The sequence below is a fragment of the Cnephaeus nilssonii genome, assembly GCF_951640355.1.
Source record: "Cnephaeus nilssonii genome assembly, chromosome: 7".
NCBI lineage: Eukaryota > Metazoa > Chordata > Mammalia > Chiroptera > Vespertilionidae > Cnephaeus > Cnephaeus nilssonii.
This window is the reverse complement of record NC_137078.1, coordinates 48,692,811-48,712,029: the sequence shown is the minus strand read 5'-3', so window position 1 is coordinate 48,712,029 and position 19,219 is coordinate 48,692,811. Positions and strand designations below refer to the sequence as shown.

Here is a 19,219-nt window from a genome sequence, read left to right as displayed (position 1 = left end):
AATGTTGAGGAACTTTAGAATCTAAACTCCTTTGCAAGCAATGGCAAAAATTTACCTGAGACCACAAAACAAACAGGCTATTGATTTTCTAAAAAGGTTGCATAGCTTCTTGCATGCAAATAGACCCTGTGATTGTGAACACCATCACTTGGTATCTAACATGTTAAGCAGAATATCAGATTGAAATTATGCATTACTTAAAATCATTAACAGTGGATTTTTGAAGAGAAATAAGGTATAGATACTACTCACTCAATTACTTAAAAATCTATTTGCACTTTTCATTGCATCCATTTTTCTGCAGCATTCTATAAACCAGCCTTCCACTTCCTTTTTTAGAGGCCTGCTCACCTCATTTTTTTCCCTACTCCTTACTTCTTCTGTTTCCTCTCTCTGTTTTCTCATCATCCCCCTCATTTCCCACATAACTCTATTGCCTGTCTTTTTTCCCTCTCTTTAGAAAGGTAACAAGTATATAGGAGAGAAGTGGAATTCTAAATCAATAGCTCTTAGTTCATATATGCAGTTCTAGTAAAGAACTGCTGAAAGAAAATACTGAAAGTAATTGCAAAGGTTTTAAATGATTGTGGATTTTGCTTATTCATGCAATACCATGGATAAATTGACCATTGGCTCTAATTCCAATATTAACATTCTGATTCCTCAAAATATGTACCTTTTACTCTTCAATATTATCAACATAACTTTATATTGGGGTATATTCTTGTAGGGGAGAAGTTTCTGATGTCTATGGGTATAATTTCAATGTTGATAATTATTTTAAAACTAGAGGCCAAGTGAATGAAATTTGTGCACTCAGGGGGGTCCCTCAGCCCAGGCTGTGCCCTTTTGCAGTCCAGGAGCTCTTGGGGGGATGTCTGACTGATGGCGTCCCTAAGCCAATAGTCAGACATCCTTAGCCCTACAGAGGAGGAGGGAGAAGCTCCCGCCACTGTCACTGTGCTCATCAGCAGTGAGCCTGGCTTCTGGCTGAGCGGCGCTCCCCCTGTGGGAGCGCACTGACCACCAGGGGTCAGCTCCTGCATTAAGCATCTTCCCCCTGGTGGTCCGTGTGTGTCATAGCTACCGGTCATTCAGCGGTTCAGTCGATTTGCATATTAGCCTTTTATTATATAGGATCTTATCTCCTATTTAGTGTTTTCTACTTCTGAGGGCCAAAAATGAACAGCTTCTAATGAAATGCAAGACAGAAATAGCCATAATACTGTCCCCTTATACTGTTAGACTTACCAAGCAGAATCCCAATGGTTAGATTTGAATCAGTGCAGCATAAGCTATCGAAGGAGACAGGCAGTAGAGATAAGAAGAGTAAGTAATCTTACATGTAGGACCGTTTCACATAAATATGACCATTCTCAAGGGGCTTTGGAAATGTTTGGTCTCTCACTACCCCAGAACAATGCAATTAATTAGAGATCTTTGGTTGTTGATTAGTCAGTTAGCACTTGGGGTATCCCCCAGTTATAACTATAAGCCCTCGAACCATTTTAGAGTATCAGGGAAAAATTTAATATGCCGTATGTTTCCATGTGTTTATATCACTTTGCCTTTTGCTGTGAGCTTTCCATGAGATAGCACTGCCACAAATGTGTGGATTGTATAACAAGAACTGGGAGAGTATAGCTTTGGGAGATGCATTTCCCTACTGCCTGTGATGAGAGGAGCTGTTTGTATAGTGGGGAAAATCTCACCTGGTAAAATTAATTTGCAGGTATCATTCAGTTGGTAGAGTTATCAAAATAAATGTAGGGGTAGTAGCCAAAATAATTTTTTGATTCTTTCTTGCTATTTTTTTCACCAAGTCTAATCCTGTCTTGTTGTTTCACCAAATACTACAACAAGACCAAAGAAGACAACTATGCTAGTGGTTTAGAAATGAGCAGAATACATGGTTTAGGTAAAATCTGGCTGACAGGAATTGACCAAAATGACTTCAAAAGCTGCTATCTCCATTCTGATTTAAATCTATATCCTAACTTTAGTTGTTTGGATTTTATTGTCTAAGGATTTCCCACAGTAACCTGATGCTCATTGCCAAATGTCAAACGAGTATTTTTAACCTTTTAATGAAAGAAAATGTCATACTTATAGAGATACTAATGGTGTAATGAACCTCTGTATACCCACTGGTCAGATTGAATAACTATTAATTCATGGCCAACCTTGTTTCATCTATACCAGTATTCACTTTTCCCCTCTTCAATGATTATTTTGAAGCAAATGTCAGACATCATATTATTTCACTTATAAAATTTCAGCATGTATCACTAAAAGATTAAGATTCTTAAAAATAAACACAATGCCATTGTCTTACATAAGAATCAACCATACTCCCTTAATAAAGTTATATATTTAGTCTGTTTTCAAACTTCTTCAATAATCTCATTAATATTTAATTTGAATAGTTAATTTGAATCAGGATTAACATTAAAGTCCATACATTGTTCAAATCAGGAGTGCATAAGGTCTGTACACAGCAATTAATTATGTCACCTATATTTCTCTTAATCTAGAATTTCTCATCCTCTCTCTTGCTCTATTATTAAAACAAACAAAACACACACACACAAAAGTTCATTGGTTCTACAGAGCTTTCCTCAATCTAGATTTTGCTGATTGTCCCCAGGATATTTCCTTTATTTTGGTATTTCTATTCTGAAGCTTTATTAGGTTCAAGTTTGTTTTTCAAGACCATTGGACCATTGGGTGATACTCCTATCAGGAGGAATACTGTCCGGTTTTCTCTTTTTATGTTAGCTGTCTTTAATGATCATTGTCTAGGTCCAATAATTCATTGGAGGTTGCAAAATAGTGCTATTTCGTAATTTTTTTTCCCTTTATTTGCCGATGTTTTATGAAGAGAAACTTGCCTTCATTAGCCATTTGGTTACCGTGAAAGAGAGTAACAACCCTTTTTCTTTTTTAAAATATATTTTATTGATTTTTTTATAGAGGGGAAGGGAGAGGGAGAGAAAGATAGAAACATTGATGAGAGAGAAACATCCATCAGCTGCCTCCTGCACACCCACTACTGGGGATGTGCCCACAACCAAGGTACATGACCTTGATCGGAATCGAACCTGGGAACCTTGAGTTCGCAGGCCGATGCTCTATCCATTGAGCCAAACCAGTTAAGGCCAATCCTTTTTCTTTATCAATTTTAAGATATTGCTTCCCTAACATCATTCAAAAGTGACCAGTAAGTTTATTATTATTAATATTTACATATTGACTTATAAACTTACATATTTGAAATATATCAATTCATTAAAATTATATCCTTATGTTCAAATTATCCTATTTTTGGTTGTGGGAATCTCTTCAAATTGGCTTTTGGGTCCTTTTGACATGTCTTTAGGATGGCTTCTTTGCTTCCTGGTATTATGCTTCACGTTCTTCTTGTACATATCCTGGTGAAAACCTGGATTCAGCTACTTCTCGTTTTAGTATTTAAGAGAGTATAATTTTGGTGCTACAGGTGCTTGGTACTGGGTTGCTCTTTGTTTCTTGGTCTTTACATTGGACAGAGCTAATATGTAAACAACATATCCTATCTAATAATAGACAAATATGAAAATTGACTGCACCTTCGCTACGCCCAAGCCACGCCCACCAGCCAAGCCATGCCCACCAACCAATCAGGATGAATATGCAAATTACCCCAACAAAGATGGCGGCTAATTTGCATATCAAGACAGCGTAGAAGGGAGCAAAGCTGCAGAGAAGCAAGCAAGTCGGGGGGAGGAGAAGGGAGGAGCGGAGGCGGGGCCGGGGGAGAAGGAAGTTGAGCAGGCGGGCCGGGGGAGGAGGGGCGGGGCCGGGGGAGAAGGGAAAAGCAGGCGGGCTGGCGAAGAAGGCAGGGCGGGGGAGAAGGGAGGAGCGGAGGCGGGGCAAGGGGAGAAGGAAGGAGAGCGGGCTGGCGGAGAAGTTAGAAAAGCAGGGGGGCTGGTGGAGAACGCAGGGTGGGGGACAAGGGAGGAGAGCAGGCAGGGCGGGGTAGAGTGCAGCAGGAAACCCTATTGCAGGATTTTTCCTGCAACGGGAACACTAGTGTTGTATATATTGTTTAAAGATAAAATCATTATGAGTTCAAACTAAAACTTTCTATTCAAATTCAGAGCTACCAGGCTTTTATTTTATCCCATGAATCTTAGATCTGTTCATTTTTTTCTGCCATGTTGACAATTATAGGTCTTAGAGACACCAATGTAAATGCTCATCTGCTTTATCCCACAACACACCTACAACAATCTTAGAGTAAGAATAACAGTACAACCACCAATATTATTACAATAAGAATTTTTAGATTATTTTGCATCAAAGAAGGCATTTTAATGGCAGGCATTCATGTGGGTTCATGCTCACCAACTGTGTGTTGGTTATGTCCTAACAAAAATTATAAATGTTTTTCTCCTAAGTACTTAAGAGTAAGTGGTATACATCATTGCGGGGTTGAGGAAGTCAGGAAATAGGGATGTTCACTTAATTTAACATTAAATTAACAAAGTAGTTGTAAAGCTATTTTGATTTGCCTGTGCTTATTGGAACTTTTTAGCAAGTGCTCATTTTCTCATCAAGTTTTTAATGAAGAGATTATGTCACCATTATAATGCATAATTTATAGAATTTTTTAAAATTGTGTCCTTACTAGTTAAAGTGATTCATGATAGGTAAATGATTAAATGGAGTTTCTCAAAGAAAAATTTGCCTCTAAGCTAGCTTCTTCAAATTGTCAAATCCTTTCTAAAAAAATAAGCCCCTCCCTCATTTATGGGCAGTGTCATTTTTATTTTTGTTTTAAGAGATTCCTCATTGAGGAAACATGAAGTGGTAGAAGAAATATGTATACTGTTAAATTTCTTGTTTTTTAAATATATTTTTATTGATTTCAGAGGGGAAGGAAGAGAGGGAGAGAGAGATAGACACATCAGTGATGAGAGAGAATCATTGATCGGCTGCCTCCTGCAGGCTCCTGCTGGGGATCAAGCCCACAACCCGGGCATGTGCCCTGACTGGAATCTAACTTGCACCTTTTTGGTACACTGGCTGATGCTCAACCAACTGAGCCACACTGGCCAGAGCTACTGTTAAATTTCTTAGAGTGAGTGCAGACCAACTCTTAAGTATATTGGAAAACCAAATGAAGTTTAATTTGCTTTTTCATCAGTTACTTACTAAAATTATTTGACTTGTTAATTAGAAAGGGTGACCTTGATGGAAAGGCTGGGAGAAAGAAAGAGAAAGTTGTTTGCCCTTTCTGTCTTCATCTCCTGGGGCCTAGTTTCCGTTGGGATTCTAGGTCCTTTGGACAGTGGTCATGTTTATATTTTCACTTACCAAATATTTTTCTGGGAGACAACAACCTTCAACAATCCAGAAACCTTTGGAATTAAAAGTCTCATATTTAAAATAATATTGACCAAAAAGGATCTCTTTTTCCCCTTTGAATGATTGGTGTACATAAATAATACTAGCCTGCTGACATTTACATATTTGCATTAATACGTACATGTTAAGACTGAAATACCCTAGAGGTGCCGTAGGGCTGATAGTGTTACATGGTGCCACACTCAACATTTAAAGAATATGATTATGTGCCTGACCATGTACAGGTGCAATGTTAACTCTTCTGCAGAAGCAACAGAGAGTCAGCGTGAGATATTCTGTTTACCTGTGGGCAGGTGGGCAGTTGTAGCTTGCATCCCACTTGAGAAATACATTGGCAAATGCATACCCATTATTTCATTAAGTAATAATTGAGAAAGCTACCATCCCCATTAAAAGTGCAAAGCTAACGCAGGGCTGATCGAGGCCTCTGAGCTGGGACCTAGGTGGCTCCGCCTGCAGGGATGGGTGAAATTGATGAAAGCGAGCAGCAAATACATCAGTGTTTCAAGATGTTACTGCCTCGGGTGCTGAGAATGAGAAGGGAGAGAGTAACTTTTAAGGATCATTTAGGAAAAAGGATACACAAAAGTCTGTCTGAGAAAACACTGTCAAACTGGGAAAGTGATGGGTAAATACTGAGATGGCTAACCTTTGGCTGCATGCTCCATCCATTCCCACTCAGTCTGAAGGAGGGAAAAATAAATCAGTGTTGTGTCATTTCTCCGTGTTTCTGCTGGAGACAGCTTTGTCATCCGGTGTGGGTTGTAAGTGCGGCCCAGTTTTTGCTATCACAGCGAGGCCATGGGGAAAGTTTCTTGTGCCGCTGTGTGATTGACTTTAGGGATCAAATGGGCTCACATTCCTTAGGTCTGCACATATGTAGTAGTTCCGAGAGAGAAAAGAGGTTTCAAGCCTTTCCCCCGAGAATTTGGGAACTCTCTGAGTCCCTTCAACAAAGGCAGTGCAGCCAGGGTGGGTAGGCAAAAACAAGAACAAAAAACGGTGCCAGCCCAGGTCAGCCACCAGGCGCAGAAACCCGCCCAGTTCACCCAAAGAAATGTTATTACTCTACCTGGACTCTGAAAACAAAATGTCTAATTATTTCTGATGCAGAATAAATCGGTACTAACCCCAGGAAAACCTGGACCAAGAGAAAATGGGCAAAATGCAAAATTTCTTCGATTGATAGATAGGACACTATTAAAAGCAGCATTCCTCACCCCCCCCCTTTTTTTTTCTTCCTCTTGGAATGCAGTGTTTTCCAATATAGCAGCTCAGCACTTTTTTGAGAGCAACATTGACATACTTCTCTGTTAAAATGAATTAATGTTCCTACCCAGCTGATGTATTTGGCAGGAACAGTAAGTTCACGTAGCAGTCACAGGCAGACCCAGAGGAGCCCTGAGTCAAAAAGTGTATTGAGTTACCCAGGCCTGTGCTTGCACGCTAACCAACGCTGGGAAACAGGAGACTTCCTTTTTCCCATTATTCATAATGGCATCCAGTGACCTATAGTAGGCCTCCTCTATAATACACATGATAGAAATTAATAATTCAGTAAGAAAGAGGAAAAGAATCTATTTTAATAATGGGAGGATGGCAAGGACGTTTGCACTTTAGTAAGCTATCAGAACTAACCTGTCATGTGTTCAAAAACCCACATATGCACACACATTGACATACACACATGGACATGCATATACACAGGGTGAAACTATGCTATGATGTATTTCACAAAGGCAGCATAGTTTAGGATTAAGACAAGAAAAACCACTGAGATTAAGTGGCCATTTTTTACAAAGGAAGACTGTGAAGATTCTGGTTGTAGAAATCAGGACTTGAACAACCTAGTCTGCTTAGGGAAATAATGTTCTCCAGCACCTGAGAATGTGACTTGGCAGAATAGTTAGATCCACAGCCAGATTATACTGTATAGAAAGAAAGTCCCAAGAGACACTTGCTTTGAATATTAACAACGATGTGAACCTCAAAGACAAGTAGGTCTGGAATTAGAAGCCTCAATAGAATATGTTCTCACTTTTAAAATTTAGGAAGGCTTTGAAGGTTTTTTTTCTTTTTCTCTTTGTTGGAAGTCATGTGATTAAATTCTTCATTGATTTATTTCTCTCTATAATTTGGACTTTTCCTCTCCTTTGATTTCTTTAAATTGACCATCTTTGTCTCTCTTCAAAATTAAGAAAATTAAGAATGGTTATATACCTGCCCTGAAAAAAATATGAGCCAAGGGCAATTTCTTTCTTTTTTTCCCCATGATTCTTGTATGCCTTAACTCTTAAGAGAGAGTTGGTTGTTTTGAGACGTTTTGTCCTACACTATGCCTTTTGTTTTATACTGCTGTGCTTTTCGCACTTGAATGTGCATACAGTTACCTGCTGATCCAGGCGATTTGGGGTGGAGCCTGAGAATTTGCATTTTGCACAAGTTCCCAGGACAGACAAGTGCTCCTAATTTGCAGATGACACTTTGAATTGCGCTGCTTTAGATTGCTTTGAATGAAGGGATGACAGTTCACTGTTCCTTGAACCAGATAAATACATAAGTAAAGAATAGCTATTTCCCAAATAGCCTTGGTAACCTACTTGTAGTTGGATCCTAATTTTGCAACCATGCCCTGTTCCTGGCCATTTAAGCATGGGGCCCAGAAGTCCTTACGAATTTAACTGACCTTATTGTGTTTATGTGTCCATTTTGCTCATTGGACAGTACACTTCTTAAGGACAGGGACTGTGCCCACATTCATTTTATTCTCAGACCTAACATAGTAGTGGTTTGCCAACAAAGTACCAGGCAAATGTGTTGTTTACACCCTACTTCTTTACGCTACATGGCCCACAGATATTTCAGGTTTTCTTGAAATGACCTCAGCAATAACTCGTTTTCTTTCTTATTTCTTTCATACCACTGCCGCTGCTCTAGCTTAGGCTGTCTTTGCCTCTTACCTGGGTAAATACTAATACAGCCCTGCCTCTGTGCCTTTGCAGAGATTGCTTCCTCTGCCTAAATTACACTGCTTTCCAGCACTATAAACACAAATGCATCTTTTATGACCAAGTCAGAAGTTACCTCTTCCATGAAGCCTTTTGCTATATCTCCAATTAGAACTTTACATACCTGGAGCGATTAGACATAAATGGCAATAATGCATAGCAGAGAGCAATGATATATATTATATATATACTAGAGGCCCAGTGCATGAAATTCATACACGGGGGAGGGAGGTGTCCCTCAGCCTAGCCTGCACCCTCTCCAATCTGGGAGCCCTTGAGGGATGTCCAACTGCCCTCTCACAATCCAGGACTGCTGGCTCCCAACGGCTCACCTGCCTGCCTTCCTGATTGCCCCTAATCACTTCTGCTTGCCAGCCTGATCACTCCCTAACCACACCCCTGCCAGCCTGATTGCCCCTAACTGCCCTCCCCTGCAGGCCTGGTCACCTCTAACTGCCCTCCCTTGCAGGCCTGGTCACCCCTAACTGCCCTCCCCTGCAGGCTTGATTGCCCCCAACTGCCCTCCCGTGCAGGCCTGGTCCCTCCCAACTGCCACCCCCTGCTGGCCTGATCGCCCACCACTGCCCTCCCTTGCAGGCCTGGTCCCTCCCAACTGCCACCCCCTGCTGGCCTGATCGCCCACCACTGCCCTCTCTTGAAGGCCTGATCCTTCCCAACTGCCCTCCCCTGCTGGCCTGATTGCCCATAACTGCCCTCCCTTGCAGGCCTAGTCCCTCCCAACTGCCCTCTCCTGCTGGCCATCTTGTGGTGGCCATCTTGTGGTCACATGGGGGTAGCCATATTTGACCACATGGGGGCAGCCATCTTGTGTATTGGAGTGACAGTCAATTTGCATATTACTCTTTTATTAGTTAGGATTCCCCAGAACCTAATATAATATTTGACTCTAACAGGTATTCAGTAAACATTTGAATAAATGAGGGAAAGAAATAATACCTGATAGTTTTTTTATTAAGTCTACAAGTCCCATTGCCACTTGTGAATTTCAAAACAGTTTTCTTCAGTATTAGGGGTCACAGTAATACCAAACAAAGCAAGTTCTAGGATTGGATTTTGATAGAAAAGTTTCCACAGTTCTACTCAGAGAGACTACCCCTTGCTCTGTCTTACCAAAAGGTTGGCAAATCTATTACCTTCTGTAGGGATTTTGTGGACTGGGTATTGGGTTTTTAATAAGCCACTGACAGAGCCATTCCTCAAATATAGGTTTCCATTTTAGTTTCACTTCAGTGGTGAATCAGGTTCCAAGACTTCACTCACAATTCTGTGAGCTGTCAGTTGCCTGGTGGAAAAACAAATCTGAGCACCCAAACCCAAGGTTATATCTTGGGTCTCAGGAAGCAGATAAAAAAACCACCTAGAAGGCAGAAAACAAGACCCAGGTAAAGGAGAATGGATTATTTTCCAACTCTATCTTCTAATTGTCTCTAAGAAAACAGTTTCTTCTTTGTTAACAAATAAAGTAACTTGCCTTGCTTTTAAATAACTTCATCCAGAACATAAAGAAAAGAAAATAATGATAGCAGTGTCTTCCAACCCACCATATAAATAGTTGAAGAATTTGTACATAGACTTAGAGGAAAATGTTTTGACATAACTCAGATCAGGTCACTCTTCTACTCAAAACCCGGGGATAGTCCCCCATTTCCCTTAGAGTAAAAGTACAAGTTTTTACAATGACTTACAATGACTTCCACAGTGATCTGACCCTTTGTTTCCTCTCAAACCTTTATTTATTAAATTCCCCTCATGCTCACTCTGCTCCAGGCACACAGACTTTCTAGTTGAATATCTAACACACTAGATATGCTCCCTCCTTCAGGCCTTTACTTCAGTTGTCTGCTAGATCACCCTCCTTTCCCATATATCGCATGATCCACTCCATCATCCCCTTCAAACCTTTTTTTCATTTGTCCCCACTCAATGCATCTACCATAATACTACTTAACATTGACACCCCCCACTTTCCATAACCAGCATTTCCAATTCTCTTTACCTTGTCCTACTATTCTTATTTTCCTCCATAGCATTGTTTACTTTCTAATATTCTCTAATATAATTATTAATTGTATCATTTATTGTTTTTGTTTATCTCCCCACTAGGATATGAGTTCCTTAAGGGCAGGGTTCATTGTCTGTTTTTGTCACTGATATATACGTAGTGTATGGCATGTAGTAGATATTTAATATTTGCTGAATGAATGACCAGGAGATGGGAAAACAATTAAGGATTCAGGCAAATTTGCAATATTGTCTCAGTGGGTCCACCAAAGTAGCTGAAGAAGAAGAAAATACATATGTTCAGAAACCACATAATTAAGGTAGCTGTTTTAAGCAATTTGTTCTGCTGTTGTCTTACAAAAAAAATAAATAAATAATAAAAAAAAAGAATACTAGGATGACAGCTCTCTCATATTCAAAGAGATCATCATGTCACTCAACGAACTGGTCTGACTGATTTTTATTGTTTAGCACATGGACCGGTTGTTTAAAAAGAATTGACCATATTAGCTACTTTTTTTGGTATCCAGCAGAAACAGCAAAACTCTCTGACTCTTATTTGGTTTGGTAGACCAATGGTTTCCAAATATGAGTCTATATCAGAATCACCTGGAGGGCTGATTAAACCCTAAATTGCTGGGTCCATGCTGAAAGTTTCTGAGATGGTTTGGGGCAAAGCCTTAGGCTTTGCATTTCTAACAAATTCCCAGGTAATGCTGTTACCTCTGGTCCTGAGACCACACTTGGAGAACCGCTGCGGTAGAGAATGATTTGAAGACATCAGAAACCATATTGAATTACTTTGAAAACATTTGGTCCTATCGTCTTTATACTATTGCTGTAGTGTTATGTGAACATCTAAAGTTATTTTTATCATGATTATTTTTTTAATGGTGAGCAATTTTTTAACCTCCTACAAAAATCCTGCTGCAGCTCTGTCATTTTATTCTTCACTCCCTTAAGATCTTGCTGCTTGATGGTTGTGCCAGATGGTGTTGCTCATTAGCTTATGAGGAAGTGATGCTTTATCATTCTAGACAGAGAGACAAATCATTCTGTTCTCCGACGTTGAATCAAGAATCAACATTTGGGTGTATGTTCAATCTACTATTTGCTTTACAATTTTGTCATTAGGTATTTATTACCCTGACAATATAGGAGCTGGTCATTATCCCTCTGTCATGTATATCTTTCAAATTGTATTCATTGGAAGTTCATATTGGCACTGTTTGACAATTGCCTTCCTCACAGCTTTACCTCCACTAATATGTCATTTCCCTTTTGCCTGAATTATCTGGGTGAGGTGGTTATCTAGGAAGTATATGCATAAAATTAAGATACTGGATAATATCTTATTCTCTGACTCACCCTGTTCTAAGCGGATAACTGAGACAATTGGTATTACTGATTTGTGAAAAGCAATAAAACTTTGGTACAAAAAGTAACATGATGACCAAAGTCATCACATTCTTTGTCCTTAATTGTACATTTTCCCTATGAAAAAAGAAGAAAGAAAAATTTATAATTTTATAATTTATAATTTCAAATTATAAGAACAAAAGAAAACTTGAAACAGTGAGACACTGGTAATGTCATGGTGAAAGTTTTCCCGTGTGAAGTGGTTAGAATTCAGGATCTGAGAAAAAAGGAACATGTTTAAGATATTCAATTCTTAGAGCAAAAACACATTCTTAAAAATTTATAATTTTTACTAAAAGGATCATTAAAGTTAGTGCTAGATAATTCATGCGAAGACACTATTACAGGGATATATGTAATAGTCTCTTGATGTGAATAGGTAGCTATTCTCCCCAAAATGCCCTATACTGGTATAGATGAAATATTAAACATGTCAAATGTTCTTAAATTTCTGTTGATTGGAGTGTAGGAAAAAGAGAGCCTTCTGGGATAGGTTGTCAATCTGCCTTAATTTTTCCAGTTGGTAGCAGATCTTTGACCATTAAATCTTTATTAATTAAGATATTAGTATCTTGTGATGAAATGAGTATCCCACAGCATAGTTACATGTATCATTGTGAAGGCACAAGAGGCTTTGAAGATAAAAGCAAAACAAAGAATGGTTGCTTTTTCAAGGTCACTTTTCTACTATATATTCTATATTTCTAATATGTTATGTAGTCCTAAAGAGTACAGCTGGGTTCACTTACATGTGCATTAAATATTCTTTCATCAATGGAACAAACTTCCCTTATGCTCCATGGAGATCTTAATTAATTTGCCCTTTGTCTCCTCTTTATCTTTACTTCACTCATAACTCATCTGATTGCTCACCATTCCACCTTAATTAAGAGAGATGACCCTTCCAAAGAGTGAACCATTGGCAACTCTGTCACCTAGAAAGAGTTACATAAAATATGTTAAAAACAGAAATGACTGCATAACTGGTTCATCGTATTTTCCATAGCAGGTGGATTCTTGGTGGGCAGAGAGCCTGTTTCTGGTGTTTTTGCTGCCAAGCACATTGTGGGTGTTTAATAAATATTAAATAAGAAGAAGAATTTCCTAATCAAGAGGAAGATTTTTCTATATTAAGCAGATGGTACTCAATAGGAGCAGCCCATTATTTACACGTCGGAATGACACAAGGTGCTGGCAATTGTCTGGGAAACATGGCTCTCCCTTCAGATGCTGATTATGTGTCGAAGCAAACTTTTGTGACAAACAGCTTGATCAATATTAGTTAATGTTTGTGACAAAAACTGTGAATAGGAATGGACTTTGTGTATATATGTCTATAATTCTGCTGTTTTGATGATTAATATTGGCTTCAGTTATAAAAGTACTTCTTGCTATTTGCTTCAAGACAAGATTTTGCAAATCGGTGTATTTCTCATTTTAATCCACAGGCTATCCATTTGATTTGAATTCTCATTGTTGCCTGATTTCTAAAGAAGTTTTTCTTTCAACTCCTTGGAGTATGACTTTGTGGATATTAAAACTAGATGTGAACACCTCCGTGATATTTGCATTGCTTATGTTAGTAGCGAAAAACCTCAGTGGAACTAACGAGAGTTAATTAGGCATTCCCAAAATACACATCATTTTATGATTTTGCAGATCACCCCAATGAAAATAACCGTCTAATTCCGTCAAGTCATGTAAATTATAGTGAAAAGGATGATGAGAGTAGGCAATTCTTAGTTCTTTCGGGAAGTTAATTTTGTTGTCAGCATATCCACATTTCCAAAAATCAAAAACCACAGGCAGAACTTTCTAGCACAAGTGAGATTTGGTGATCATGAACTATTTCCATTTCTATCGTCTGTCTTCTTTATAAGCTCTATGCAAATGGGGGCTTTCAAGGATGTAAAACTGGCAACTTCCTCTATTAGGAGCCTAGCGAGCAGCTGCCACGCTTTCTCATAGAGTATAGAAAACATCCTGTTTACTAACATACACCCACACACCCTCATCCACATACACTCATGACAAGCTATTCTGTTTAAGCAGAGCTTTTATTTTGGCTTGAGATCGGCAGCACAGAAGTATTATTCAAGTTGTCTTTACAAACGTCTCATTCATTCTTTAAGCATATTCCCTGGGTGCTAACCAGGTGTCAGACAATGTCCTAGACATGGGAGAGCCACTGATATCTGAAACATATTCTCTAGTTTTATTGGGAATTCTTCAGAGGTTCTGACATGTGTTGGCAGGTTCTTTGCATCAGTCTCACCACCCTATTTTTAATATTTATAAATCATGCTCATCAGCCTGTCAGTAGGTAGGAAATGAAAGCAACTAGGAATCCCTGCCAAGACAAAAAAATCCGAGTGAACGAAAAATATGTTGACCACAAGGATGTGTGGCAAACCAAGATATTCTTGAAGCAGCAAAAACAGGTGTTGTACCAAAGTCCAGGCTTTACCTCATTGTCAAATAATCAATGGACTAGAGATTTCACCTGTTAAGAACTCATGACATGTGCTTTTCTACAACGTAGAGTTTGCCCAGAACATGAGCTTATAAATATATTAGGTTGAGTAAGGCTTATGATAATATAGAAGAAGAATTATCTTTCTATTTGAAAAGCATATCCTATCTAATAATAGAGTAATATGCAAATTAACCGTACCTCCGCAACAAAAATGGCGGCCCCCATAGGCACAAGATGGCGGCGCCCAGTCACCTCACCCCCGCTGCTGGAGTGTCTGGCCTGTCTGACCAACAAATAGAGGCCGGAGAGCAGGGCATGGCGGCTTCCTAAGTGCGGCTGCAGGGAAGCCCTAGTCCCTGCAGACAGAGCCAGGAGAGCAGGACATGGTGGCTTCATTAGAGCAGAGGCAGCGGGAACACCCCCAGGCCCAGCAGACAGAGCCCAGACAGCAGGGTTTGGGGGCTTCCTTAGCAAGGTGGCAGTGGGAACACCCCCAGACCCCGCAGACAGAACCCAGACATCAGGGCATAGGGGCTTCCTTAGTGTGTCCCTGTCGGAGAAGCCCCCAGGCCTGGCAGACAGAGCACACTGCAGGGCATCGGGGCTTCCTTTGCATGGCGCATGGCAGCAGCAGGCAGAGAGCGGACAGCACGGCATGGGGACTTCATCTCCATGGCTGCAGGGAAACCTCCAGGCCCTGCAGAGAGCAGAGAACCATGGGGAGTGGGCCTAAGCCATCAGTAGGACATCCCCTGAGAGCTCCTGGATTGTAGAGGGTGCAGGTTGGGCTGAGGGACCCCGGTGCATGAATTTCATGCATCGGGCCTCTAGTCCTATATAATAAAGAGGTAATAGGCAAATTGACCATCACTCCAACACACAAGGTGGCTGCTCCCATGTGGACACAAGATGGCCACCACAAGATGGCCAGCAGGGGAGGGCGATTGTGGGCAATCAGGCCAGCAGGGGAGGGCAGTTGGGAGGGACCAGGCCTGAAATAGAGGGCAGTTGGGGGCGATCAGGCCTGTAGGGGAGGGCAGTTAGGGGCAACTAGGCCAGCAGGGGTGGGCAGTTAGGGGCAACCAGGCTGGCAAGAGAGGGAAGTTAGGGGTGACTGGGCCAGCAGGGGAGGGTAGTTGGGGGTGACCAGGCCTGCAGGGCAGGACAGTTATGGGCGACCAGGCCTGCAGGGGAGGCCAGTTGGGGGTGACCAGGCTGGCAAGGGAGAGCAGTTAGGGGTGACCGGGCCAGCAGGGGAGGGCAGTTGGGCGTGACCAGGTTTTCAGGGGAGGTTAGTTAGGCACAATCAGGCTGACAGGGGAGCAGTCAGGAGTTGATCAGGCTGGCAGGGGAGTGGTTAGGGAGTGAACAGGCTGGCAGGCAGAAGTGGTTAGGGGCAATCAGGCAGGCAGGCAGGCGAGCGGTTGGGAGCCAGTAGTCCTGGATTGTGAGAGGGATGTCTGACTGCCCGTTTAGGCATGATCCCAGGATCGTGCCTAAACGGGCAGTCGGACATCCCTCGAGGGGTCCCAGATTGGAGAGGGTGCAGGCTCGGCTGAGGGACACTCCCCTCACCCCATGCAAGAATTTCATGCACCGGGCCTCTAGTATTCTATAATTCATTATGCCTGAGTATTCCCAGGTTTCTCTGTGATTTTTCTGTGTTATGTCTTTAGGTCTTGGTTCAAATGCTGCCTTATCAGAGAACCTTTTCTTTACAATACCTTCCACCTGCCTGCTCTTCCCTCACCCCCATCTGCTTATCAAACTCATGTCCTTTATGTCACTTATTAAGGCCTGATGCATCTGCTCTCTTTTGTCTTCCCAGACTGAACTGCTAGCTCCTTGAGAGCATTTCACCCAGTGCTGTATCTCTGCCCCCTTGAACAGTGCCTGGCACATAGATGACACTCAACTGCCCAGTTGCTGAGCATATGACTTGAGACTGTTTGGGATTGTTGCTTTAATCTAAGCAGCAACAGTGGCTAAGAACGCTTAGGATTGGGACAGAATTTAGAAATCTCTATCGCACTGTGTCCTAATGTTTTTTTGTAACATTACTCCTTTGTGAAATTTTACCCCTGTGGGCTTTATGCTTTGAAAGATGTGATCAACACAAAACTAAACCAAAAAACAACAACAACCCTACATTTGTTAAGTAGTATTCCTTTCTTCATTTTTGTAAATCCGAGACAAATATAACTGCCATCAGAAATTCTGATAACCAGAAGATATTGTTCTAGCCTAAAACAAAAAACTGGATGTGTCAAGAAGACTTTTGTATATATGATAAATAAATTATTCTTATTTGGCTTTTGAAATGTATGCATAGAATCTCTGTTACTAACTTCATGGCCCCCTTGTGTGGCAGTCTCAGTGAGGAGATTCTAAAATGAGGCCAAAACACCTCTCCTGGGTGAGGAAACTGAAGACCAGGGTAGATGTAGAGACTTTGTCCGGGTCATACCTCCTTTTGCAGTGCAGCCTCAGTCTCAGGGTCTCATGAATCCAAGGCTGGTGCTGTGTTCACTGGTCCAGGTGGCTTCCCCACCACTGAACTGAGCACCCGCTGCAGTGCTTTTTTAATGTATTCCATGGACTACCTGCTTCCGAATCTTATGGAGGATCTTGATAAAAACATGACTTCTCAGCCCTGTGGAGTCAGAATCTCTGGGCACAGGACCTGGGGCTCTGTCTGGTAATCAGTTCCTAGCAGTGTCTTACTCAGACCAGTGTTTGAGAACCAGTCACCCATTAGGTGCCAGGATTCTTGATTCTCCTCCATTTGAATGGAAAAATAAAACAGTCAGCTCTTCTTACCAAGCTGTATTTATTTGAACATTGACCAACAGCTTTTCTAAGAAAGGGGCACTGGACCATGTTAAAACTTGTTTAGTTTTACCATCAAATTAGATATAATAAGCTGTGATCTACCTTGAAGTGTGGGGATTAAATCTAACTAGTTTATTCATTTTATTTCACAAACCTTGTAGAGTGCAAGGTGCCAGGGGTTCAAAAGTAACTGAAACAACACTGGTGTAGTTGGGAGAAACATATGGTTTCAAAGGGCTATAGGGAAGCCCTGAAGGGTTTGCGATGCCTCCATATGAGGTCTCCAGGTCTAGTAACACAACCAGCTAAGGTCAGGTTTCTAGTAGGCTGTATTTCTAGGTCTGTTTGCATATTTCTAGATGACTTTCCAAGTCCACCATATAGTCTCAGTCTTCACAAAATGAATAATGAGGGAATCTGTGAGTTCTCAGAGGTAATGGTTAAAAATAAAAACTGTTAGATGTTATTGTTTTGTGATTAGTTTTCAGGACCCAAATCACTCTCCAGTCACATCACCCTTTGCCTTTGCTCTAATAAATGCCCCCTACTCTTCATCATCTTTGGGGATGAATTATATAGTTCACCAGCATTTTACTTCCCAACATAGAACATAGAGATTGAACCATTCAAAAAATTTTCCAGAAATGGCTTTGTGGGATGTTAATTTAATTCTCCAAATGGTAAAAACTGTTTAAGACATTTTTCAAAGGTTAGGCTATTGAATATTTCATATCATGGAAACTGTATTTGGAAAGAGTTAAAGACTAAAGGGCACAAAAAATGAGGGACAATATACTTGAGGAAATCTTAAACACTAGAACTTCTCATACGGATATTAATATATCATTCCTTTTTTTCTCCATCTTGAAATGTCCTCAGGCATGTGTTGAATGAGCTGACTTCATGGTTGTAGTTTTGTTGTTCTTTCCATGTTACTTTGCAATTCTCCCTGTGGCCATCATATTGATTTCAATACTGTGGTCATCATTATAGGAAAATGAAGGCATTAATAACTTGGTCTGTATGGACAGATTGTAATAGAAAACTTTATAAATAATTACCCACTAATGGGAAAATTAAAAATATGCATTGTATTATAATGGTCATAATATAATCATTAAAATTACAATTATGTGACAATGAAAGAACTCATTATGCATTAGTTTATCTTTACATAATATTGCTAGTTAATGGAAGTGTGACGATTACATCTAATTAAGTTTAACAACATTTCTGCACTTCTTATAAATGGAGTATATGTTGCTCAAAATAGTGTATGTGGAGACATTAGTGAAGCTGAGGTCCATCTCTAGTATGGGTTTTGAAATGTAACCATCAGTCCTATCAGAAACCTTAAATTTATGCCTTTTTGTTTGATGAACTGGAAATGCAAGTTCTTACCAAGAGTAACTTTATAAAAAGGTTTCTTGGACTATTTCATTGATACAGTTAAAATACCCATTCGCCCTTCCCCTCTCACAAATTTGTGTGTGTGTGACTCATTTTTGTTTTTTCTATAACTATAGACTTGTTATAGTAAACTAGGGGCCCAGTGCACAAATTCGTGTACCTTAAAAGGAACTGTGGGCCGCAAGGCTACAGTGGGCACAGGGGCGGGTCTTGGCCCATCCTCCATGCTCACGCCCAGCCCCTTCCACCACGGCCCCTGGTCCCCTGTCTGCCGGCAGCCTCACTCTCACTGCCTCCGCTCCCTCATGCTGACAGTGCCGGCCCCACTCGCATCCGTTGACAGAGCGGAGCAATTGGGGCCAGCGCCAGCAGCTGGTGCAAGCGGAGCCATCACTGACAGTGGGTGTGAGTGGCAGTTGCCAGCCCTGATTGCCCCTCAGGGGCAGGGAGAGATGGAAAAGCCCTGAGGGGCGATCGGGGCCAGCAGTCACTGCTTGCACGCACTGACAGTGCCGAGCGATTGGGGCCAGTGCCAGGCGCTGGCAGCGGGTGTGAGTGGCAGCTTTGGTGCCAGCAGCGGGTGAGAGCACCAGGCGGGACCGTGGCGTGCGGGAGCAAAGAATTTTCAGTAACTACCAGAGGC

At 41.1% G+C, this 19,219-nt stretch overlaps 1 protein-coding gene across 5 annotated transcripts in view; it reads left to right on the top strand.

Annotated features, from left to right (window-relative positions):
- The window catches only part of ST6GALNAC3 (ST6 N-acetylgalactosaminide alpha-2,6-sialyltransferase 3), a 506,749-nt gene that overhangs the window by 309,403 nt on the left and 178,127 nt on the right, over positions 1-19,219 (top strand). The window contains exon 4 of one of the 5 annotated variants that reach the window (XM_079776116.1): positions 16,163-16,198. The exons of the other annotated variants lie outside the window; for them this stretch is intronic. Coding sequence (XP_079632242.1) covers positions 16,163-16,175 — 13 coding nt within the window. The 3' untranslated portion in view covers positions 16,176-16,198. Of the gene's footprint in view, positions 1-16,162; positions 16,199-19,219 lie in introns of those variants that run through there. 5 annotated transcript variants of the gene reach the window in all.